This window comes from Stegodyphus dumicola, chromosome 5 (genome assembly GCF_044657685.1).
Source record: "Stegodyphus dumicola isolate Sdum_Otavi_A_Nest chromosome 5, ASM4465768v1".
Taxonomy (NCBI): domain Eukaryota; kingdom Metazoa; phylum Arthropoda; class Arachnida; order Araneae; family Eresidae; genus Stegodyphus; species Stegodyphus dumicola.
In genome coordinates, this window is record NC_140772.1 from 18,230,857 (window position 1) to 18,258,050 (window position 27,194).

The 27,194-nt window shown below is 34.4% G+C and overlaps 1 protein-coding gene across 7 annotated transcripts in view; it reads left to right on the top strand.

The window, feature by feature from the left end:
* The window catches only part of LOC118189526 (uncharacterized), a 1,222,747-nt gene that overhangs the window by 1,148,732 nt on the left and 46,821 nt on the right, over positions 1–27,194 (top strand). For all 7 annotated transcript variants that reach the window (XM_085816469.1, XM_085816470.1, XM_085816472.1 and 4 more), the window contains one exon: positions 25,689–25,804. In XM_085816469.1, the coding sequence (XP_085672595.1) occupies positions 25,689–25,804 (116 nt within the window). The remainder of the gene's footprint in view (positions 1–25,688; positions 25,805–27,194) is intronic.

Below are 27,194 nucleotides of genomic sequence, written 5' to 3' on the forward strand. Positions count from 1 at the left end.
AAATTTTAAATTTTATGGAATTTTTATATTTTTTAATTGTAGTTTTTGATTTTAAAATGTTCTGAAATTTTAAAGTTTTAAAATTTTTCTTATATTCTGTTCTTAATGGAGTAATTACTAGGGTTTTAATATGATACATGGCAATCTTAAATTTTTCCAGTTTCGGTTATTGGCAGTCCTGGAGCTTTTTTTCTATGATTATTAAGGATAATTAATACATTTGAATTCAGATAGTAGTAGGACTATTAAAGTAAATTTTTAAAATAAATTAATAGTTTAAATAGAATTATGATTATACAAATAATATGCTATTAAAGTAATACTGTAGGGAATTCGGTTTGACCTTCTGCAGGTTATTTAAATTGGGAATTCCTCGATGGCTTTGGACCGCCTGTGCCTGTTCCGAAAATTCATGTGAATGAATATTTCTTGAGAGTTTCGGCCACTCTGTTTGCTCGTGGGGTTTTTCATTGTTTTTGGATTTTGAATGTTGGTGTTGTGCTTCGTTGTTTGTATGTCTCTTCCTTATTTTTAGTTCGTTAATTAACCTCCAATTATTTTTAGATAATTAGCTTCTTTTTCTCTCTTCTTTCCTTTTTTGGTCTTGAAGGGGTCGACCTTTCATAATCATATGGTCATGGGACTAGGAGGATTTGGTCTTTCCTGTATTATGACTATTATGACTCGGAGGAGAGCTTTGATAACGTTTCCTCAGTTGGCTACAGCGTGTATTTCGACCACGTGATGCGGAGCGGTTGCGCTGAAAAGGTTCAGCTTGGATGACTACTAATTGAGCAACCTGTTTGGACAGATCATCAATATAAGCTTGTAACGCCACAATACCTGGACCAGGAGCCTGCACTGCGTGTATTTGCGTTGGAATGGCCATCTCGTGAATTTTATCAGCGATTTCGGGAAGATTTTTAAGTGGCTCGCTACTGGCCGCTAAAATAGTTTGCATGTTAGATGGGAGTCTATTCATCCATAATGTTTTAAGAATGTTATCCGTTAGGTTACCGGCGACTAAATCTGACATTTTAGACAGCAAGTGAGAAGGCCTCATATCACCCAACCGTAAATCATGCAACAGCTGCTCGATTTTAACTGTCTCGGATTCTTCATAAACAGAAATTATTTTTTTTTTTTTTTTAAGATTTGTATTTGTCCGTCGTCGATGGATTCAAAATTATTTCATGAGCTGATTGCAGTACCTCTGATTCTAACGCAGCGATCACTGTATAAAATTTGAGTTTCGTCGGCAGTAATGTGACTCAACTGCGCATCCAATTGAATGAACCATAACGATGGGTCTCGGCGAGAAAAAGGCGGTGGCTTAACTGCCACTCTCGCCAATTGCGAAGCAGCATCGTTGTCAACCACTTTAGCTCAATCAAATATGCACAATAATAATATGTATAGAAAAATAATGAATATGTATATAGTGACACAGTTTCTTGGTACTCGAAATCAGAGAAATTGGAGGCTCAAATGCAGCAGACGATACATATATCCGCTGAAATTATGACAGAAATATGTTGACTCACCGGAATGCGGCAAAAAGCTTGAAATGACAAGTGAATGTCTTACGTGCATCTCATCACACTGGATAACTTACTGCTGCTCAGAATTTAGACATATAAACTCCATACTTGTGCAACATTGAAGGTTGCCATTCGTAATAAATACGTGTCACCAATTATGGTAGTACAATTTTTTGAGACAGATCGGTAAACAATTATAACAATTGAATGGAACAAATATTATTTTTGTTTTTGGTTGCTATGGGTTATCAGACTGGCAGAGTTGAGTTGTAGTAGGTAAGTTGCCACATATCTGTGTATCTATAATGTATATTAAACTTTTAATTGTTTAAAAACTGTACTTTTTAAAAACACTTATATAAATATGTAAAATAAATAACACCTTTTTAACTAATTCTAGATCATTGTAGGTCAGATTTTTCCGCCGACACAGATGCATTTCCGAATCCAAGGCTAGTGCAGTTAGGTAGTGACTAATCTTTATATATTTTTGAGTATTTTATGGCAGATTCAGCATTTTATTATTATTTGCATTATTTTCTTATTACGAATATATTCTATACATTATATTACTGAAAGTTTTTTTTTGTGAGGGGGGGGGGGCGCCAAAAAGTTATTTTGCCCCGGGCGCCAGTTACGCTTGCTACGCCACTGGTCAGATGTCGTAACTTTTTTAACACTATAAGGTATTTCTCCCGCCATCTTAGCATGCCTTGGTAGTATAGTGGTCAGCACGCTTGACGCATATTCAAGAGGTGCGTGGTTCGAGTCCCGGCTAAGGCATTGCTCATTTTTCATCTCTCCTGCTTCTGAAATAACCTAATGCCTCTACAGTGTCTCCCGAACTGAAAACAAAAGGTGGTGAATGATGATTCTCCACCACCAGAATTTGGCGATCGGGTTCCCTAATCCTCAGTCGCCTAGGGGCAGTATATATAAGGTATTTCTCCCGCTTTCTTAGCATGCTTTCGTGGTGTAGTGGTCAGCACGCTTGACGCATATTCGAGAGGTCCGTGGTTCGAGTCCCGGCGGGGGCATTGCTCATTTTTCATCTCTCCTGCTTCCAAAATAACGTTATGTCTCTACAACACTGAGTTGTTGGTTGCCATATGAACATGGTCATTGACATTTTTACATGAAATTTACTTTAATTGTTTCTTAAAAACTTCTACTATTAATACCATTACTGTTATTATAAGATATATTTTAGCGAACACGTTATTTTTATGTTAGTTCTTTCTTGGAACTTCCGCTCCGTCAACCTCCACCAGAATGTAAATTAAGTTAAGTTTAAACGCGAGTTTATCGTTTGGAGAAATAGCTATGGCAATTCGCCGGTAAGCTGTTTATTCCCAGAGTCGTCAATCTCGGTGTGTCCGGAGTAGGTTTTGGTGAAAGATTTTTGTATTTATTAGCTCAAAAGGTTAGCGAGACGTTGAAATCTTTTGTGAAATATAACACATACTTAAATATTTGTACTTCTGTTACCTCACAATAAGCGGTAAGTGCTATTTGTCAAATTTTATTTTTAGAATAAAACATAATTTTAACAAACCTTTCAGTTAAGTTTTACCTCTTGTCCGGGTTCTCGAAGTTTTAAATTTCTATTTAATTGCGAATACTGGAAGGTTAAGTGGATTTAAACTTCGCATTCTGTTTAATTTATACGCCACTTCCTTCTGTTTCCAATAATAACAGATCAAAAAGTTCAGTGGCGCCATTTTGTTTCATATTCTTTTTTTTTTTCTCCAGCTTTTTGCTTTCATTCTTTTTGAACCTCCCCTTTTTCTTGCGTCTTTCATTTCCTTAATTTGCGGACTTTTTCACCCATTCTTTATCTTATCTTATTTACTTGTTTACCAATATTTTTATTTTTTATTTTTGATAAAGTGCGTTTTATGTTCCCAATTCATACACTTACTTGTTACGAGCTGAGTATTTGTTTATTCTGCAAGAAGTTGGGAAACAGTAAGTTGCCTTTTTGAGAACATCTTGTTTTCCTTAAACATATTTTGTATTTTCTCTGTTAGTGAAATCCGGCGTAAATTTCCAATTTATAATTCAAAAGTTACTTTTTTTGTCAATTGTATTCTCATGGTTAACGTAATAATTTTTTAATGTGTCTAAGGTCGTAAACTAATGATTTTGTCGTAAAAATTCTTAAAAATGCTGATTTTTTTTTAAAATTTAAATGAAAATGTATTTTTAATGTCTTAATAAATCTGTGCAATTAAAATCATTTCGGTAAGTTAATTAGAATTTTTATAAATTAGTAAGTCTCTGTAATTAAAGTTGTACCGCCTGGTTGATTAGAACATATGCTAAAAATGTTTTTTTTAATAATATTTGCATTTTAACGATTACTAAACTCAAAACTGAAATGCAGTTTTCTTTCAGTTTGGTATTTTTGATTAAGTTTTTTTAAGTTCTAATACTTCAGAAGATAATTGGCGAATTATTTTTAAGCATTCCAGTTTTTCTTTTCTCAGGATGGAAAGGACCACTGCTATTTATGAAACGTTATTTTAGATTTGTTCATTATGTTGCAGAAACTTTTTTTAAAAATGCTGAAATTTTGAAATATCATAAAAAGGCACTATTAAAATGAAATAATATCTGAAACAAAAACGTATCCGAATTTAAATTAAATTTAAAGTAATGTTTTTTTATAACTAGCTTTGAATAATGCTGAGCGTACATAATATATATAAATATGTGTCGGAAAATAGTGAGTTATATTAGTTACTAAATTTTCCAATTTAAGCTTTAAATTTACCATCTATTTGAATATGATAAAAATTTTTATTATTTTAAATATGCTAACGTAATATTTACTTGTATTTAAATAAAAAAATTAACATTTTTGAATGGTAAAAATATTTTTCACTATTATGTTTCGTTAATAAACTGCAAAAGTTTCAGTACGATATAAGAAAAATTCATTTAAGAGAGTAGAATTCTTTATGTTATCTGCTACCTTCAACTAGAATCATTTGTGTGAAGAAACGCAAGTAGAAGTTGGTATTGCGTCTTCGTCAAAATTTCTGTTGTTTTTTCTTTGTTACTTGTCTCGTTTCATGAACATTTAAAATGCTTTTAAATGTTTAAAATGCACGCTTATAATATTAATTTAAAAGCTGCTAATCGGAATATTAATTATAGTCAAAATGTCGCGCTAGTTTCAAACAAAAGACGCCCTGCATTTCGAGCATTTTTTAGTCCAAAGGGGCTATATATATATATATCTATATATGGGATCTGGAAGTTCAAATTTGAAATTTGGAATTTGTTTTATTATCAATTTCATATTTCGTAAAACTTTAACGAATTTTTGATTAACAAACTCAAGGATTACAAAGCGAGCAATGGCAACAGAAAAAACATTTTTATCTCCAGCACGCGGAACTGTGTATCGGAAATTCTAAAAATATGCTCAAATTAAAATTATTTTGCAATATTGCTTTTGAACTGAATTTTGGGTTTAAGTGCGAAGAACATGATATTTAATAAATAAGGGCAACATACAAAATGTTTAAAAAAATGGCCCTTTAAACGTAATTTAAAATTTGAAACCTTTCTGATTTTTTTTATTATTTAACTTTTTAATTATTAATTGTTTATTTATTCTTGTTCCTCTTTCCTAACGTTCTGCCGTAGGGCTCCGGCAATTCTAACATTAGAAATTAAGCCCTGTAATGTATTACAATAAGCATTTACTGAAAAAAAAATAGGATCATAATTTTTATAAAGTTAACTAAAAGGTTTTAATTTTTTTAAATTAATATGTAAACCGTTTACAGTTTTTATCATTACATAATTTAAAATTTTTATTTTAAAATTACGTCGGTTAATCAACTAAGTTGTTTTCGTAATTTTTTTTTACTACTGATTAATTAAAAGATTAAATAATGTAGTATAAGTTTCAGCTTTAATCAAAGCCCACCAGTTTCTGCGAATGAATTTCCTTATGAATTTAAATGTTATGGAATGCATACTTTTCGTGTTGGATTCACATTATGTTGTTTATGTCCTGCTTCATATTTAATCTTTAATTGTTATGACATGGATCACAGGAACCCGAATATTGCGATTTATCCAATAGCAATTTTTTACTTGCCCGGAGAATCTAATGTGTATCTGAGTACTGCCAGCTCCCGATAAATCAGGATAATACAAGGAAGGACACCTCTGTTTAACTCAGTATCTTTCTTAATCAGAGGTCAGTATTAAAAAAAAAAAAAAAAGAAAAAAAGAAAAGGTCATAGGAAAGATTAACTGATTATATGCATTTACGTCAAAAAAAAAAAAAAAAAAAGCAAACATTTGGTATTATTGAGGTTAATAGCAAACAATTGATAGCTTCATTTAAAAAGAAGTTGTTCTTTTTTTTCTGCCTCTGTCGCGTTCTTTTTCGTTCTCGAGATGAGTGAAGATGCGGACTAGTTTGTGATTGAGACGTTTGTGCGTGGACGAAGGGATGCGTCATAATCCGTCATCCGCCGACCCCCACACGTCCGACTGCCAAAAGCGACGTTCATCTTTTTATTCTCACCTGCTGCGTGTAGCCGACCACCGAGACGGGCCCCTTTTCTTTTCTGTGGCGATGTTCGAAAAGAAGGTCTCTCCCATCCACCACATTGACGAGCTTCAGCTGCTTCGTGATGACCAACCCAGCAATGGCAGCTGAAAAGATGGACAACGGCCTGTAGGCAATAATTCTTTTAAAAGATGGACAAATTGCCTGGGACATGGATTCAGTTGAATTCAAAATTTGTAAGTGCCGCTCGAAGCAGAAACTTCGCTTTTCTTAACAATGCATCCTGCCTAATTCCTCAACATGAACTTTCTTTTGATCCACATTTTATTTGAGGTAAGAAACCTTCATAAAGGAAATAGAATTTTAATTATTGAGTTTATTTCAAAATGCAGGATATAATTTTGTATTATTTATGTAGCTTAATCTTCCATCCCCCGGTCCAAGTATTTTCTGCTTGCTTTTGTTTATTATGCCAAAAAGGTAACGGTGGAGGAGTTTCAGGAATACATACATTTCCTATATTGTGTTTATTCTGAAGGCGTATTTCTTTTTATCATAGCAGCTGTTGTTTGAGTATGACATCTGAGGGTTTTAGGCAGCTATTATGTAATCTTCCTTGGCTACTTTTATCAGCTCTTTTTTTTATTCTGTGTAAAGCTAGCTATGGATAAAAGATAACGTTTTTATTTCTCAAATTAATCTATTGTCTTTGGAGAGTTTCGGAACATTAACAGACAAACGAGATGATGTAAGCTATCATTTAGATCGAGATTTGTAAACAGTTAAGAATATAATGTCGAAGTTAGAGAGTGGATAGTTTATTGTAGATAGAGTAAAACACGATGAAACGAAAGAGAAGGACAATGACAATGAATTATTTTGTCTCGCAAGAGAGAACAGTTACGTGTATGGCTGAGAAATCTTCCGTGGGAATTCGCCAGAATCAGAGAATTCGTCACCCGTTACGCATTTGCCTGGGATAAATTGCTTAAATTAATTCCGTAATATGTTTCGATATATTTTAATACATCCATACCTTTTACAGCATTGTACAACTACACAATGCCTGTAGTAATCAGTAATAATAAAGGAAATGTATCTATATTTCTACTTCTGTCATTAATATAAAGCGTTGTATTTAATTTTTTTTTTCTGAAGGTATGAATTGCGTAAATATAATAGATATACATATCTCTTTATTTCAGTAATAGTTGTTGTTTATTAACTAATGAGCATAATTACGATATTAAACATTCTTAAGTACATATTTATTTTTAAGAGATCTCACGGACGCATCGCCAACAACCGTGTTTCACTTCTGTTGAGACTGATTATTAATTAGGTGGTTAATTAATTACGTCAAAACACGCGATAGCTTTCTAAATTGTTAATTAGTAGCTAAATCCTTAAGAATGATGCTTTCATGAAAGATTTTCTGAGAGAAACTTATTCATATTCAATTCATATATGAGGCCAACCTTGGGAATTCCTTGCAGCTAGCCATTTCGCTATGAATCTCTTCTGATTTGTCAGATTACGGCAATTCTCAGTTGGACTATCTGCCTAAAGCGAAAAATTGTCGTGTATCCCTATTACACACAAAGAAAATCAAGAAAACGCCCATGCAGCCAGCTCATCTGCTGGATTTTAATCCCTATTGAACTACCAATGTTCAATAGTATTATCCGCTTGGCCACGAGCGAAACACTGATATTAAACAATTTCATTCAGTTGGCCATTAATGGCTCTGGGGATAACTCATAGTTTTAACTCATTGTTAAAAGAAAAATTTTTATTGCATGATTTATAGTAGACGGTGCCTATCGCTTTAAAGAAATTTGTCTTTCACTATAGCATAGTTACATATAATTCGTCATGCCAAACTTTTATTTACTTCTAGTGTCTTAAAGTAGGATGAAAAGATTCCTTTTATTATAATCCTTCTTTGAAATAAGAATGTGAATCCCTCACTTGAAATAAGAATTCTATGAAATATATTACCTGCAGCCTAAAAGTTTCTGTCTACCATTATTATCTACCAGCAGTTGGCGGAGGCGAATCATGTCTGTAGGAATTTATAAAAAAATTACGTATATTTAAAGTTTTTAAATAAATAAATATTTAATAAATATTTTTTCCAGTGATCATTATAGTAAACTTTATGTAACAAACTTAATATTTTTATCCAGTTATCGTCAAGAATTTGTAAAGACTTTAAAATATTAAATAGAGAAATAAGGTGACCTTAATGCAAAAACAAATTAGACAATAACATTAAACACAGTACTCATGGAACGGTCTGTTTATATGCTTTTAATCAAGCTCGGAGTCATTTTTTGAATTAGTTAGAATTTGATAGATTAATAGTTAGATAATAAATAATTAGATCAATAAAATTAGCATGGTTCTATGGTAATTTTGGCGCAGATTTCGTGAAGATCTCAATCGATTTCGAGGGAAAACAGGAGCAAGTCTCTGTTTATCAGAAGCAAAGAAATCCCGCTGCTTTTCCAGCCAATTATACCAAACAGCAGTAAAACGAACTAAAAAAGATCGCCATCTGACGGCAAAAATAATAACGAAATAGAAAAATTAAGTTAAAGAATTTTAAAAACGTTAGGAAGGACTGGACCGGACATAAAGTCATGAACTAAATAAGATAAATCTTTGTGAATGTTAAAAGCTTCAAGAAAATATCCAATTCACCGATTGAAGAAGCTTTTTGAATAATGTTTCCAGACCCAAAATCAAAATTATGATTAAATTTCGAACTATGAATAGCTATCGAAGAACATAGAATGTTAATTTCACCTCTTTGGACATAAGATTCGCGTTCCTTGATACGAAACTTTACCGCTCTTTTAGTTTGGCCGATATATTTCAAACCACATTGTCCGGATACTTGAATGCTGACTTTATACTATATCTCGTTAGTATGACCAGTCGAACTTACTTGAAATTTTAACCATTTTGTCATTCCATATATTTGATTCTGTTAACTGCTGTATTCATGGTGCAGCAGTTTGAATAGCCAGCAGTGAACTTGGTCTTTGTGTAATACTAAAATAAACTTTTGCCAATTCTTGCTTTCTTTTATTATTATTATTATTCTTGGATTTCTTTTTTTCTAAATAGCCTTGCTTGTTGGATCAATGGAGTTGGAATTGTATTTTAAAATGGCTAAAGATAAACGTTATCAGAAACGCATTTTTTGCTATTGTGTCTGGAACTCTGCATTCTGTGTATTTTGATTGCTGTTTTAGGCTTGCAGTTCTTAACAAAAGCACGTTTGTTGTCAGGCTGTGGGTGTTGCATTGCTGTAACAAACCTCTTCGTAGTCATGCGTTCTTGTAGCCTCTTTGAAATGTTCTCCTTTATGTGAACATTTTTGGACGTTGTAGTTTTTTATATCTGGGCTAGTACTACTTTTGATGACTTTGTTATTTTTTTCTTTTGCCTCGTTGCTTTTTTTCCCTTTTTTTTTTTTTAAAGTGTATTCTCTGCATCCAGTTACATTCTCAGTGAGGTAGTAGCTGTTTGGTGTATAATCTCCTCCAGCTCTGGCCGTGACGGATATCTCCCAGCTTTCTTCCCCAAACAGAAGCTATAACTGTGCATTCTGATCAACTCCCATTCTGTTCTTATGTGCAGTAGTTGCACCCAAAATGCGAAATGCTCCACCACTATTCCCCCGCCCCCATCTCGTGCCCGTTTCTCGTTCGAAATCACCGCTGGATAGATAATGGCTCCCTTCGGTGATCCAGCGCTCTCCTTTCCATGGCAATCAACCTGCACTGAGATAAAAGAAATCTCTGCTGCCTTCGTCTCTTCTTTGGTATGGGTCACTACTACTATATGGAAGAACGCGCTCGCACATGCTTGAATTTTCCCTTCCCCCCCCCCCCCCCGTGTTTAATGTGGCTCAGAAATGCGTTTCTATAACTGCTATACCTGACACAATGTTTCCTTATTCTTCCCTCCATGTCCGATTATTTTTTATGTGTGTATGTCTGTGCTCGGCAGTGTTTTTTTTTTATTTTGCTATCCCCCCCTCCCATTCCTTCAGTCTATCTGGTCCGGCGGAGCAAATGGCCCCGCGGGGCCCACCGTCGACACAAGAAATCTAAAAATCAATTTCGGCCAGAGTGCGTTTTGCACTTTCATTCTCTATGATTGATCTGACATGAACAAGACATCGCCGGCCAGGGGGCCATTCAAGCCCGCTCTGGATGTCCAAATTTAATTTGCTGCCGGACGCTGTGGCGTGCATTAGAAGTGGCTTCTCTTTCTCTTTCTCTCTCTCTTTCCATCCTCCCGCAACCAATCCTGCTCCTCCTTCTCCTTCTGTTTCCCCCGTGTTCCTGAGGAGGAAAAGAGGAATGAAGGGGATGAAAGTGTAGGGAAAGTAAGGTCCAGTTCCATATTTAGCGCTTCTGCTTGCGACTGAATGGCCGTGGATATGTCAGCTTCTTGGCTGCTTCTCCCTTCGTTGCATGTGCATATAATTACTTTCTTCTCTTCAGCAGTAGAGAATACTTGCATGAAGAGGTTTGTTTCATTTAACTATGTGAAGTGCTGAAGTTCTATTGCAAATTATAAAAAAGATTGGTTGTACGGCTCTAAAGCATCTGTTATTTAGCGCTTGTCACTTCGGATGGGTATTAGATGAATACTTTTCCTTCATCGTCATGTTGTCAGTTTAATGTATATTTTTACCGGGGTATTACAGATGAGCTTATGCAATTCAAATGGCATTTTGCACCTGAAAATGTGAAAAAAACGCTGGCCATCAGAGAGTGAAGATTCTTCTTGTTTGATATCTATTACGATATGTCTCAGTCGATGCACCGATTTTGCCATCTTCGATGAATGAAAACACTTGGTCTTTGTCAGTGGTTAACTGGGTTTATTTTAATTTTAAATAACAGTAATCAAATTAATTACATTTTTTCATATTGCAATACGTAATTTAGTAGCACTCGAAAGATCCTTTAGATGTTTCTTAACCAAGAAATGTGATAAAAAGCAATTATGTTCTCGCCGGAATTCGAACTACCGATTTTCTGTTGCGTGATGGTTGCATAAAGGTGATTGTACAAATACAATTAAAAACATACAAAAGGTTGTAGGGTCTCCCATATTTTGCATAACAAATTATTTTATCACCTTTCCTGAACCTCTCATTTTGCCTCGCATTTCTTCGCCAGGATGCAAATTTAAAGTTAAGAGAGTATTTAAAGTATAATTTTTTAAGCATAGTTGTTATGAAAGACGAATAAAAAACTAAAAATGAAGTACAGTTGTGTTAAAAATAAAATTCAGAAAGTCCACAGTTCATGGACATTAACAGAGCAATAAGTTCCATAAAACATTCATAAAGTCAATCATACAAAAAATAATAAAGGCCTAACTGAGCCTTTATACATTATGTTTATAAAATAAAGTTACTATGTGTGAGCATATAAATAAAATAATAAAAATGTCTATTTCTAGCACTGTGGCATAAAATTTTGAGTAAGTAGTCCTTCTCTCGAATATGGGCATCTGAAAGCCTAAATTTGGCATGTAGAACTTGTTTTATTATCTATTTCATATTTTGTAAAACTTTAACGAATTTTTAATTAACAAACTCAACGATATTAATTTAGAAGTCAAACAACAAAAATCAGCGTTATGATTTCAAATTTTAAATTTCAAACGCTGATTTTTGTTGTTTGACTTCTAAATTAATATTTGTTCGGCGTGTTATTGTACCTTAATTTAACTCAACGATATCAAAGCGAACAATGGGAACACTGTACGGAAGAAAAAAACATTTTTATCTCCAGCGCGAGAGACTGTGCATCGGAAATTCTAAAGATATGCTCTTTTTAAATTATTTTGCGATATTGCTGTTGAATTGAATTTTATGGTTTAAGTGCAAAGAACATAATATTAAATAAGTAAAAATAACACATAAAACGTTAGAAAACCCCTTTGGGCGTAATATAAAATCTGAAAGCTTTATATTACGTTCCAGATTTATATCAGATTTGTTTTTCCTTTTCTTGATTTAGTACGATTTTGTGTAACGCAATATTTTATTAGAGCATTGTCTAAACATTCTCGTATATTTTATTAGTTATTATCATAATTTCGTCCATTATTTTTATAGTCCACTGTTTTAAGATTTTATCTCTGTAATGTCCTGTAGTACAACAGCTGCAGCCATTCTGTTTTATACTATTAGTTATATACACCTGTTTTTATTATAGTTCTTTTGCAGTCCTCTGTAGCATTACTGTAAGCTTTTATTTACTACCCAGTTTTTATAAGGTTGCGTCAACATTCCTCTTTAGTCGGCTGGTCTAAAAGCTACTGTTATCTTTTATTATTATTATATAGTACTATTATATAAAATTTTCTTTCTTAATAATATATTGCAATAAGTGGACGAGTTCAAGTTCATTAAGAACTAGGAGGGTGGCCATAATTGTTTCTTTATTTTCTAATAAAGACATTCTAATAAAGTTCTTGCAAGTCATTGATGTTATTGTAAGCACGAATGGCGTGCATTTGTGTTAAGAGTTTGGCGAATAATAAAGGGTTATTGTACTCTTCTTCTGTGCTGGTATTCTTTAACGCCTGTGCGAGAAGTCGCCAAGTTTCCTCGTAAGATCATTTTAACTATATGTTAGCTAATAAAGCTCGATTTTGAGGTGATTGCAAACTTAAAATAGAAAAAAGCGTTTTTATTTATTAATCAGTTGCTGAATATTGAACGCAAACAATAAATAAAAATTTTTAATTACATTAAGAGGAGGAAAAGTATTTAGATATGCTAAATGCATTTGAAATAGAAGTAATTCAATACGATCAAACAGTTTGCAAGACTTGAATCATCTCCCTAACACGCCAGTACCTTTCAAAAAAAAATGTTTAGTGGACAGTTTTCAATTAGTTCTGAATCCACACACGCCACACAGTTATAACTATGAAGGAATCCAAATTTGTATAAATAACCTTTAGAACAATCATATCTCACCTTTAAACGAAAAGTTGCAACGTCACGTCCTCTTGGAAAACTTGAAAAGATTACTAAAATATTTTAATTACTAAGAAATTTGATCGAGTGATTGTTCTCGGTGTTTTTCTTTGATTTTTTCCTGTTTGTTCAATTTTACAGTTTTTATTCGTCGTGTTGTAAGTCTCACTGTAGTTGAAAATGACTTTAAGATGCAGAATTAGCCTAAAAGTAGAAAAATGCGTATTTAATCACTTTTTATTTATTGATCAACTACTGAATATTGAGCAGAGAGCTAATACTGGGCGCCTCAAGCCTTAAAATGCGTATGCATACCAGGGAATGTCCAAGGGGTCCTGGAGCCCGAGATTAATTCCACGCTACTTCCCCTTTCCGTTCCCCGCAGACTCATCTTCGCCTTCGCACGGAATGACTTCTCTTTTCCTTGCATTCTCATTAGGTACTGGGAACGAATGCAATCCGACCCTCTCTCGCTGAGGTTCCATTTCTTCTGCCCTCGAGCAATCTTCCGATTGCGGGAATGCATAAAAATTACTTCTCCTGTTTTCCCTCTTTATTGCGGCTCTCTCCGGGAAGGGTGTTGGTTGGGGAAGCGGAATTCATTTCGGCTGATTTAAAAGAGGCTTGTCCTTCCTTTCCCTCTGTTAAGATTGAAAAGCTGCCCTTCCCGAAGAAGCCCCAATGGCCAGTGTGGCCAGAATTGCTAATTCCTTCTGCCAAAGGTTACCTTTTCATCTTTGCTGTTTCCTTTCTTCCTGTTTTCCAGGATTTATGGCGGTACTTTTGTGTGAATCCCGCCGTTCCATGATGATGCCCCACTCTTTTTCGCAGATAATCTTGCCATGCATCCTGGCTTAAAAGTAATTATCCAGAGCTCTACCTTTTGTATCTGCGCTTGTGCCCTTTGAATATGCAGTCTTTTCCAGTGTTTAAAATGATATTCCGTATTCCGGAAACAAGAATTTAACGCATTTCTCCACACGCGGTCTGTCGTGATGTAAATGATTAGGATGTCTTAAGTACCTGTGGAAGATTCCGCCGAGAACATAAGTGCTTTATCAGATTTCTTGGTTTAGAAAAATCTAAAGACTCTTTGAGCTAAGTATGGTGGTGAAAACATCTCACCTTCTGAACTTGTCGACTAGATTTGTTGCCACTCCTCAGTTACCTAAGTGGGGCAGCACAGGAAGAATTATCGCGTTCGTTTGTTGTCGTTTTAGCCCATTCCGCTAGCACTAGAAGATCCGTGGCTTCGATCCTAGCGAAGACACAGTTGACATTTAATGTCTCAAGAAGCAATAAACCTAACAAACTGACTGTACAAGGTTGAATGAGCAATATTTTTCTTACACATCGCTTGTTCTAGTCATCGAATTATTATTATAGCTTTCAACTTAATTATCTTGCAAGCCAGTGGACTCAAATTAGAGGGCGCATGCGTCATCCGCAGCAGTTTTATGCGGTTCGTAAAGACATTTTAGTTACGTATTTGTTTACAAATACGGTATTAAAAAGTTTCAAAATTTTGCTTAATTGGAGCCCAAGTTTATCTTATTTTCATTTTCATTAAAAACGAATATGAATAACTCACCTATAAAATCTATAAATGAAGCTAATAAAATTACAGTGTGATAGAAATCTTACTCAAAGATTTGACGATACAGATTTTATTAATTTTTATTTATACCTATCGAACAAAAATAAATAAGCTCAGTTACAAATTTTCGCTCTAAGAATAATCCACTGTGCTTCTGGTTTTGGGTTTATTCCGAATTGAATATGGCAGGAATTTCAAGCATATTTAATTTATTTTGCATTATTACCGCCACTTGTTGCTGCTTTCAGCGCATATTAAGTTATTTACGGCTTTTTACTTTGTATTTGTTCATTTATATATACTATATGGCGTTTTCTCGCATTCCTGGTATATGGCATTTTCTTGAGCGGTTATATTCTCTTCATAAATTAGAATATAAGTCATTTTGATACGGATAAAGCTGGCTTCGATTCCCATTAGAATCGATTGAATAGCGGCACGAATAGCCGAAAGATAACGATTGCAGATCATATACGCGGTAGGGGAAATATTCCTTTGGCGTAATGGTGAGAAAATGGTAAAAGCGCATATAAAACCTTTTTTGTGGCATCTTGGATTCTTTCTTTCCCCCCTTCGCCATCTCCGTTTCTGTGGTGAAGCTTTAAGTGCATTGCCTTAGATGGAAGAGGCTTCGTAATCGGCGCCGGGAACAAAGAAGTATGGTCACCTGGCCCACCCGCGCCTTTGTCCGCTCTGAAGGAACAGTGGACAGAGGTCACTCATTGCTGGTGGACGCACCGACAATAGGAACCAGGAATACATTTCCTCTCCATCAGGAACATCTGTTAGACTGATTTGAAGATCGAGAGAGGAGAATATAAACCCACGCTTGCCTTCTGGAAGGAAAAGTGGTATGGTTCTGACTCACTGCGGATGGACGTTTGCTGTAGCAGTTGCTAGCCTTTATCAATGACCACCTGCTGTTTCTCTTCCAATAGTCTTCAACTGTCGTTTTTCTTAGCGATTTAATAAAATTCAATACCCTTATTTGCATCATTAAAAAAAAATCTGATGTGTACACCACATGACTTCCTTGTACGGAATATTAAATAATACGCATTTTTTCTTGCATTTCAATTAAACTTATTGGATTGAATTAAATCTACTTCACCGACAGCGCATAAACCACAACAGAATAAATGCATTCTTTAAAATTCACTCTAGTATTTGCTTACCATAGCGACATTCTGGCGCTAGATTCACTTAACTGTATTATATTTCGTTCATATTATATAAAGAAACAGTTTTTCACAGACGATTGAATATTTCTCATTTCGCGAGAAGGCAAAAATACATAAAAACTCAAAATACCTATATTAAAAATTACGAAGTAAATCTTAAACACTTATTTCCTCGAAAACATTCCAGAAAGGACTAGGCATGATTTAATTGGCAATAATAAATGAAGGCGTTATCTTTGTTGTTGTGAAGGTAAGTTTCTCTAGATTGACAATAAATCCACTAGTCTGCTGTTTCAAATGTAAACAATCAATGGCCGCCGTAAAAAAAAAAGGCTTAGCGGCACTTAAACAACTTTAAAAATTGTTGATAATTCTAAAAATATTGCACACAGATTTACTAAAGGCATAAAAACCTTAACCGGAAGATAAAAACAACATAATTCAATCATTTTTAAAGCAAAAAATGTACAATTTACAAACATATAAGAGTAAAGAAACTGAGATCACTGAGCCGGGTAACAAAGTGGATATATATATATATATATATAAGTATATTTACATACATTTGGTGCGGCCGATTGCAACCAAAATACGAGGGGCACATCTACATTAGCAGTCCTATATACAAAATTTCAACGTTCTGAGGCTACTCGTTTTTGAGTTACACGAGATACATACGTACGTGCATACGTTCGAACAGACGCCACGAAAAATTCTCTTCAGAATTAATTTTAAAGCAGTTTATAATTTTTTTGGAGGAAACGAGTCTTTTATTCTGTTCTTACGTACAGATATCACGCAAAAACATCGTTAAATTGCATTCTATAGCGGTCAAAATGGATATTTTCGTTGAAATATGCTGCCTGAAACTTTTCGCGATTACAATACTTCTTTTTTATTTCGTACAAGGAAGTAAAAATCAGGAAAAAACACTGATCCAGTTATTGGAATCCAACTCAAAATCTGTAAACTTGTTTAAATTTAAAATGTTAATATACGGATATTTAAAAATGCTTATATACAGATATTATCATCCTGATGCATAGAATCAGTACCATCCTGATTCATGGTATCAACACGTGCATTTGCGCATATTAAATACGTCGTCGTTATTAAATAATATTATAATGAATTTAAATTATGAGGGATTAAAGTATTCTTTCCGTGCATGCTAAGATCTGTGGCTCGATGCACGGTGAAGGCTAGTTAGTTTTCCACTTTTCTCGCTTCAAAATAACCTAATTTTGTTTGCAATGGGGCCTAAATCAAAATGTCGTGGATGGTAGTTTGTAGCCATTAGCATTTATATGAGTTGGTCTGATTCATCATTCTCCCCGTTCGCCTATTAATATATTGAGAAGTGTTTAGAAATTAAAGCATTTATCACGTGCGTGCTGTTTTGGTGAAGTGGTTAACATGTCCATCTAGCATTAGAAGCACTCTGGTCCAAGCCTTGGCAAAGGCATGGTTGATTTATCATGTTCCTCGCTTCCAAAAATCTTGATAGCTCATACGTTATTGTTATTCATCTTTATAAGGTATTTAAATAAATAATATATAATATAGCCGTAGAATATAACTTCTAGCCGTAAAGGATCTGCAAGATTTCTCTAGTTGTGGAGGTTCATTCTTCTTCGGAAGGAAGATTCTTAGCATACATGCTGATAGCGCATCTCGATATTTATGCACACATCATCGTATTTTGATACACATTCGGTAAACTTGTCAAAATAATGAACGAATCGCAGGAGTATTTTAATGGTTGAATAAGATGAATTATATTAAATATTTTTTTATTTTTTGAATTATTTTTGGTTTTATGAATTATATTAAATGTCTTAGAGTGGAGTTGCTGCCCACGGTGTGGGTGCCCTCTCAGGCTCTGCTCAAGTGGTATCAGAGATAATTCTGGGGCAGTGCTGATTGCGCGTAGTCCTTGCCTTGGTCCTCGAAGTGTAATTGCACAATGGTATGTTTGAATCCTGTGTCCCTTAGAGATTAAACTTGAGATTTTACCGGTTAATCCCAAAATAAAAGAATAAAACGGTTATTGCCTCATTTGCTAGGGGAATTTCATAGAATTAACTCATATACTGGAAGGCATATGAGGGCGGTACATCTACACAGAGGATCAATTACAGTTATTCATTACAGTTTATTCAAGAAGCAGATCCAAATATCGTCAAATGGTCGCAAATTTGAACGACGTTTGGCAATTTCTTGCCAAATTTGGCGACAAAAAATACTCGCGAAAACCATCGCCAGCTTGGCGATATCTCGCCAATTTAGTCATTTACTCAATGTTAAATAGACTTAGCCCTGTTGTTTGGATATTTATTTAATATTTGCTTTTTATTTTGGTTTTATTTATTTTCTCAGTATTTAGTTCTTATGTTATCATTCTTGTTATTAGCAGCATGTTTTGTTTTACTATTGAATTTGTGCGAATGGCTACAATATTATTTATTTATATTTATTCTTTTTGGTATGGAATTGTTTTCTTAGCAGCGAGCTTCGTCTCTTTTTCAAGCATTTCATGTTACATTATGCAAAAACATATTGCAGTTTTGCATAGAATTTTATTCAAATTTTTACAAATTCGTAGCAATATATATATGTGTGTGTGTTGTGTACAGGAGAAGGCAGAATTCGTGCTTTGTGCGTCCTGCTTTGTGAATGTTTCCCGAGTTGGTTTCCCCATTAGTTGTACTCTCTGAGATTGGACAACTAGAGATATTGTATACTTTGAGTCGTTGTATGCAGAAATTAAGTCTTCTGTTGTAAGGTCAGCTTTAAGGAAGGTGTGGTTTTTGAGACGAATTTTTAAAAGTAAAATCCGTAAGAAGCAAATGAACGCTGCGAAATCAAACACCAGCTGTCTTAGCTGAAATTAATGCTTCGTATTTTCAGTTTTTTTTAGCACCTTGTTTTTCAGTAGGGTAAAAAAGGCATTCATTTTGCCTTCTTTCTTATTCGCTGCGTATCATTACTTTTTTACGAGTGTGTTAACCTTGGAATCTTATCATTGGGTACCTTGACACTTTTGTATGTTGAGACCTTGGGAATTTCTATCCCTTAGGTCAGTGATTCCCAGCCTTGTTTTGATTGACGACACACTTAACTAAACACCCGTGAAATTGCGTCACAGAGATCTGGGGTTCAAAATTATTGTCATTACTATGGATGTGATGTAATACTCACTTCTTAATGTGAAATCAGTGCTTCGTATCTTTTGCTGAGTTTGTCAGTAAGAATCTTTTGGTTGACAGATCAGCGCTTGGATTATCTCAAAAGATACTCCAGTCTGCCAATTTTAAAACGTGGTTTTGAATTGGAAAATATCTCGTGATCCTTGTAAAGCTTTATGCTACACTGGCCGAGAAACGATATAATTTTAAAATTGGGATAATGCTAGCCTGTGAATATCAAAAAGTCTGGTGCAACCGATTTACTGTTACTTTCGATCTTTTTCATTACGCTGAATGTTATTTTAGAAACCGATGGAGCACATTTTTTTTTTTTTTTTTTTTTTTTTTTTGGTTGCTATTTTATTCACTTCAGTGAAAACATTCAGCATTGTTAAGTCAGGACTGTTATTTTTTTAACTAAAAATGATACCGATAAGTGTAAACATCAGGGCTATATCAAGCTTAGTATTAATCCAAGAAACCACGCAGATTACATTGCATCCCTTAGGAATGAACCCTTCGAAAGGCATTGCTGTTGTCAAAAAGTGGATGCTTCCATAACTCATCGTTTCCCACTACTCTTACATTCTGATAAATTTAAAATTTGGGACAATTATAAATCTGGCTGAGAGGAAGCTTCGGAATGTATTATTCAAACAAAATCCCTAGTCCCGAGCGGTGAATGTTGCTGCGTTTTATCAGCAGACTGGGACATGGTGGTTTGTTTGGATTCTCATTTATTTCGGATTATTCACAAGAGTTCACCTGCTTGTTAGCTTGATAATTCTGGATGGCTTGCAGTTAGTGAACTTTAAGAAAGATTCTGCAAGTTGGTGCTTCTAGATCTGGATTAATGGTAGTTTGTAAAGGAATAAATTTTTAAAAATATGTAAAATATTGGTTTTATTTAATACAAATAATTTTTCTCTTATCCGTAGCTTTTTTTTTTTTTTTTTTTTTTTTTCTCTTATCAAAATCTTTTTCCTATAAAATTGGATGTAGCATCCATTTTCTGAATTTCTACGTAATCTATTTAAAGCCGGCAACATCCAAGCGCTAAGTTTTATTCGTTCTAAAAGGTATCTTGAAATGCCTTGATACGTATTTGCTTTTTGATTTCTCTGCTTTTTGGTTAAAGAAAAAAGATAAGAGAGCCAGTTAATTTAAAGAAAGAATGTTATAACTGAGTTCATACACTACCGTCAGGGATTATGCAAGATAATTTAGGAAATAGCGAATAATTGGAACTATAGAATGGCTGTCAAAGATTATGCTGACCATTAACTTATTGCTAACTGCACTTCTGTAACCTATTACCTATTACTCTTCTTTCCCTCTAATGTACCTTAATATAAATTACGAGGGAACAGAGATCGGGTAGCGATATCAGCGATTTATGGTTTCGCTATTTATCCTGTATCTTATCTTTGAAATACTTCTGCCGATTCTGCGGTAGAATATCAATATAGGTGCTAGGTTTAATCTATAAATATGTCTGCAAGAATCAAACTTTTGTGTATTTATCCTGTCCGTGAATTCCAAACGACTTCTTCCGTCGCGTTCTATGTTTCCGCTCTATTCTCCAGCGACGTGACGCTTCTCTCTGGTATACTAGCAAAAGCAAAGATCTTTGTCGCATCCGCGACTTTTTGTGTGAGAAAAGCGGTCTCAGGTGCCGTCGAGAGACAGAAAGTGTGAGAGAGAGAGAGAAAGAGAAATGTGGAAGAGCGCTTACTGCGTGTGCAGATTTCTCGCATCGTGTGGATGGATCTGGAGAGCATCCTGTCCCTCCGAATCTCTTCTGTGAAACGATGAAGCGGGAGCGAAACTTTTGATCTCATATTCCGGCCGAACACGTCCAGTGGCCCCTCCGTGCCTGCCGATGAGATTTTGGACCCCTCCCCTTTCTCTCTTCCGCCGCCAGCCCAACGGTCAGCGCGATTCCAAACGAGATTGGAAATGAGAGCGCTATGCGGAAAGGGAATTTTCGCGGAGAGACATTTTTACTTTATTCCATTCGGTCCTTCTCTCCCTCCCCACCTTTCACATCGCCATTCTGGCCCTCCCAGTCGGCAGGCAGCATCTCCGGAATGTTTTTAAATCCAACATTTAAAATAGCTCGTGTTTCTTTCTAGCTATAAATGGATTTTGATAAAACGTTCGTGACATTTCGGACGCGGCGACTGGTGAGGATGGCTAATGGAATACCGAGGATTGGTTGGTTGGTTTTGCCCTTTGGGAGAGTTTTTTCTTACTCTCCATCATCTTGTCCCTGGGCCGCCAAATCTAAACAAAGTCTAAACCTTCGACATTAGGACCCGAAAAACGCTGTACTACAAAACTCGTACGTATGTTTTGATTCGAAAGAAGGAAGCCGAAATTTTTGTAGGCCGGTTATTGAGACATTCTTTGCTGACTGAACAGACAGATAACAAAATTTAAAGTTTAAATTTTGTTAAAATGCTTCTGAGGTTTTTAGATGAATTTGGTCTGAGATAGTTAAACCATATGAAGAAACAATATTGATATAGGAAGCCTACCATAAATTATGGCTTGCAAAGTAACATTAAATTCAGATTTGCGTAAATGCAAAATTGTTTTGTCTTTAATATCCGTTGGCAAACTTCTTTGTAGTCTTTGTTAAGTCCATTAGCCAGCAAATCGTGTCTCATTTTTATTTCGTTCTTTGTCATCAAGTAGAATATTGGAACAAAATTTGAGAATTTTGAAAACAGAATAAATGAACGAACAGAAAACGTTATGTTTCTGTTAAATCAAAGTTAAAGTGTGACTTTTCCGGAAACTTAGTGTTCCATGACTTCGCCAATAATTACTTAGGTTAGGTTCCATAAGATGGCTTTATCATGTGCAAAAGTTATACAAGTGTTTTTGAGATATGAATATTATTTCAAGTGTTCTATAAGGATATTGTGTTTGAGAAAACATGATTTAGTACCCTGTAAAGTTAACTGCAAAATTTCATTTCTTTAGGAGTATCAAAAAGTTGTTTTGGGCATACTTTTCCTTTTAAAAGAATAACCGTATAAAAAAGGCAGAATTATCTTTAGTTTATAGTCTAATTATATGCTATGTAATAAACGTATAAAGAAAATTATAGTTTTGCGGGTCTTTGAAATAAAATGCTGTGACCACAGTATGACAAAATAATAGATCTCCCAAAACATTATTTTGTGGTTAACATTTTTTGCTTCTTAATCCTCGGTATTTTAAATAACCAGCGATATTAATTCGATTCCATACCCTGACAGTGTTACGATATCAGAATCGAGACTTAGTGCAAATTTAGAAATGGAAGTGTATTTTTATTATTACTGTTTAAGCTATTTTATGGGATATTCGTTATAGGCGAGAATAGTGTAAGAGATTGAATAAAAGTGCAAACTGACAGTTGAAAATGTCGTTGGTAACTGCTACCGATGGACAATTTGGGATCATTTTCATGACTTCTGAATCATCCAAGGCGTTAAATCGTTCGCTCTTTTAGACTTTAATATCATAAAACTTTGGTATCAAATAATACGCATTATTCACTGTTAATTTTTTTACGTACCAGTACTGTAAGCCAATTACCCCTTTGATATATAACGTACTATTTAACTTTCCGTTTCTTGTTCCATGCTTGTACGAAGTTACACGCCATATCCATAAATTGAGAATATCGCATATATTATCTCTCTTAAAAGGAAAGTTAAACTACTCTACGATCATTGTTTCGGTATCTTACAAACTGCGAAAAAAAAAATCTGAAAGCTTTCAGATTTTACATTGCGTCCAAAGGGGCGTTTTTTTAACATTGTGGCGTTTTACAATTATTTAACGCCAAAGGGGCGTTATACCTTTGTTTATTAAATATCATGTTCTTCGCGCTTAAACCATAAAATTCAATTCAACAGCAATATCGCAAAATAATTTCAAAATGAAAATATGTTTAGAATTTCCGATACACAGTCTCGTGCGCTGGAGATAAAAATGTTTTTTGTTTTTCGTACAGTGTTGCCATGGCTCGCTTTGAAATCGTTGAGTTTAATTCAGAAGTCAAACAACAAAAATCAGCGTTATATTTACAAAATTTTCACAGGACTAGTTTCGAGGGTTTTACCGAACCGCCATCCTCAGATGCAAAACCGCAAATGAACAAGATAGGAAATAATGTTTAGATAAGATAAGGAAGCCTAACTAAGATAAGCAAGTGGCGCCATCTGTTGGTGAAACCAGAACTAAAACATAATTTCTTTAAAGGCCGAAGGCAAATTTGGATTGGAATTAGGATCGTTAACTAGAACAGAAAGATTTTTATGAATGTGAAACGCCTCTAGAAAATCCAGTTCTCCAATGGAAGATGTTTTTTGAATAATTTTGGCAGCAGAAGAATTGAAATTGTGGTTTTCGGACTAACAATGTTGAGCAACTGAAGACTTATGTGTTTCCTTTTGTCTAACATATGCCTCATGTTCCTTGACGCGAAATTTTAAGGCTCTCTTAGTTTGGCCAATGTAAATTAAACCACACTGGCAAGAAATCCTATAAATACCCCAGGAATTCATATCCGGAATGGGGTCCTTGAGTATGGAACTCGGAATTTTATTGATAGGAGAGTAAACACCCCGAAAGTTAAATTTCTGCAAAATATATGCAACTTTATAGCTAATTGATGGAAAGAAGGGAATGACAACAGAATTTTTATAATCTCTTAAAACAAGAGTGTGCCTTTTAGTGTGTTGAGATGAGAATTTTTTAACTGCTTGATTAATAATGTTGGGTGAAAAGCCCCTGTCAATAGCTATAGCTTTTAAATAATTTAGTTCTTCATTAAGGGCTAGTTTGGAGGAGCAAACTTGAAGAGCACGGAAAACATAGGAATAAAATGAAGCTAACTTTTGTTTAGTCGGATGACATGATTTACATTTGTTGTTTGACTTCTGAATTAGTATTTATTCGGCGTGTTATTGTGTCTTAATCGTTGAGTTTGTTAATAAAAAATTCGTTATAGTTTTACAAAATATGAAATTTATAATAAAATAAATTTTAAATTACAAATTATTGCTTCCAGATGCCCATATGCGGTGGAAGATTACGTTATTCAAAACTAGATGGCTCTAGGTGCCGTTGTTTTATCACAATGCGAGAAACATACATACATTTATGCAGACTCTTCATTATTTAATTTCTTTAAATATAACACAGAGCGATAACATTTGGTGGCAACAATTTGAAAAGGAAAAGCTATTCATAGTGAATCGACGCAAAATGCCAAAACGGAATTAATAGTCCTTCTGGACAAATATCCCCTTTGGACTTAATATATATATATATATATATATATATATATATGTATGTATGTATATATATATATATATATATGTATATATATATATATATATATATATATATATATATATATATATATATATATATGTATGACTCGTAATTAAACTTACATTTTGTCTAAATAAGAACAGAAGACGCACTTTGTTCTTACAACTAAGTTAGCCACTTGTAATAAGATAATTTAAATACGGTAAGTCAAATGTAAAATTTAAATTCAGATAACGTCGTAGCCGAAGGCCACACAGTCAATTTAACGCGAAGTTGGCTGAAAACTTAACCGGCGTAGAATTCAACGACTGAATGGAATAATTCCCTTAAATAGGAATCGGGCTTGAGGCGGTTAATTTTGAAGGAATGGTGTGGTAATTTCGCGGTATGAAAAATTTTAAGTCCAAATTTGCACGAATATTATCCATAGCAAAATTATACAACACTTTTTTTAATCTAAAACCAGAAATATGTAAATATTTATCTCTTGCCAATATTTATGAAGGGGAAATTCCATAACTTTCCGTATCTCGTTCGCTCTTAATCTCAAGAGCTGGATTTTGCCATTGCATTGACAGATATTTGGCAGTATGAAAACTCATCAAAATTTGGGAATCTTGGTCCCAGTCGATTTTTAGGCTGCATTGAGAGAATTTTAGCAATACGAAAGCTCGTCGTATTGTTTGGCTCTAGTGTAGAATTGGGTGCCCCTTCGATTAGCGACAATTTTTTTTTTTTTTTTTAATTTTGCCGAATTTGAAACCTCATTTCAGGTTACCATGACAGTTTAAACTTTGTATTAGCTTTCTATTGTTTTTTTTTTTTTTTAAATGAAAATAGATTGATGTGTGCATGGACAAATTTAAGGCAGTGTGCAATGCCTAGTTTGGGCAATTCTGGGATTTTTTTTAAGTGTAAACAGATTGATGTGTATATGGACACAGAGCAATTTTTTGACTTCATATTTTGGTTTTGAGTAGCGGCCATCTTGAAATTGTGTCTTCTTGGCGCCGATTTTGGCGTCAAAAATGAATCGCCAAAAACCAAGAGGCACCCAGCTGTAAACTTTTACCTTGAAATCAGTTCATACACTTTTTAATTCGAAGCTGTTAAACTGTGAATTTTTGTGGAAAACTAAAATGCAACTTTACAGTTTTTACCCGAATTTATAGCGATACAAAATATTGGCAAATTTATATCAATGTAAACAAGTTTGTGCTCTAATTTATAACGCCGTTATAAAATCGACAGTTTGATTTAAAGCTTTATGTTTTGTTTTGCAGATTCCGGGATGAATGGCGATTTCTCGAATGACACCCAAGACAGCTCTACTAGTCATGACACGACGGACCTCAGACCCGACGAAGACAGCGTCGATTCAGAGAAAGCTCTCAATCTCGTAAGTACCTTTACATTTATTTTGTGTCCCTTAACTACAGTTTACACTGCATTCCATGATATGTATTTGTCAATGATGGAGGTATATTGACTTCTGATGTATACTCTTCTGATTTTGAATCTACTCATATCAGGTTCACGAATTAACCATGGTTAAGAAAAAACAGCGCCTTTCGTAACCAAGGTCATAATATGACTTTTGTTCAGTTCTGTCTCAGTTTTGGAGCAATTTCAGAGGATGGATCCAAAGGCCTTCGACTTGTGTCCTCATGCCACAAAAATACTATACTTTAATAAACATCACGGTCATCTCCTGGCTTATCTGCTGAGTTTATCAGTATAGATGCTTTCAAGAAACGAGAAAAGATGTCTTTTCACCGTTTACATCAATACAGAATCATTTTCTCAGCTATTAGGTGGCATCTGACACAATGAATATCTACAATGTTCTAAGGTTCCTGGACAAGCATGAGGCGAACAAGGCATCTGACAAGTTGAAATGGCCTCAAATTGCCTACGAAAACTTATAAAGCTATTAAAAAAAGAATTATGATTGTAACTTCGAAACATACCAAAAAGGTTTATTTTTAGAACATATTTAAAGCAGTAAGATTTTGTCAGCACTATTTATGGTAATTTAAAAGCATTCTTTTCCTGTTACTTCTTCCTTTCCACATGTGGTAATGGCTGCCTATTTGATTTTCATGAGTCATTCTTTTTGTACCCATCTTGTGGCTCAGGATGGCGTCTCTCAGTTCACCATTTGACACAACCATAATAAGCAGGAATATCACTTAAATATAAATTAATTGATCTATTTTATTACTTTACTTCAATCAGATTTCTTTAACACATAATTTTCATCGTATGATTTCCTTTAATTCTTACAAAGAATTAATTTAGAAGTTAAGCAGCAAAAATCAGCGTTATATTTTCAAATTTTCACAGGACTAGTTTCGATGGTTTTACCGAACCATCAACCTCAGCTGCCAAAGCGCAAATGAAAGAGATAAGATATAGTGATTAGATAAGATAAAAATGGTTGGACAGGAGTTAAACTACTGGCGCCATCTGGTGATGAAATAAGATCTAAAACATAATTTCCTTAAAGGCTGAAAGCAAAGATGAATTGGAATTAGGGTCGTTAACTAGAACAGAAAGGTGTGGTTTTTTTTTTTTTTTTTTTTTTTTTTTTTTTTTTTTTTTTTTAATGTGAAATGATTCTAGAAAATCTAATTCACCAATGGAAGATGTTTTTTGAATCATTTTGGCTGCAGAAAGATTGAAAGTGTGATTTTCGGACCAACAATGCTGGGCAACAGAAGACTTCTCTCCGCTCTATCTGATGTTGCAAAGTGTAAATTCTGAGAGTTTTAGCTTCATTAAACGAA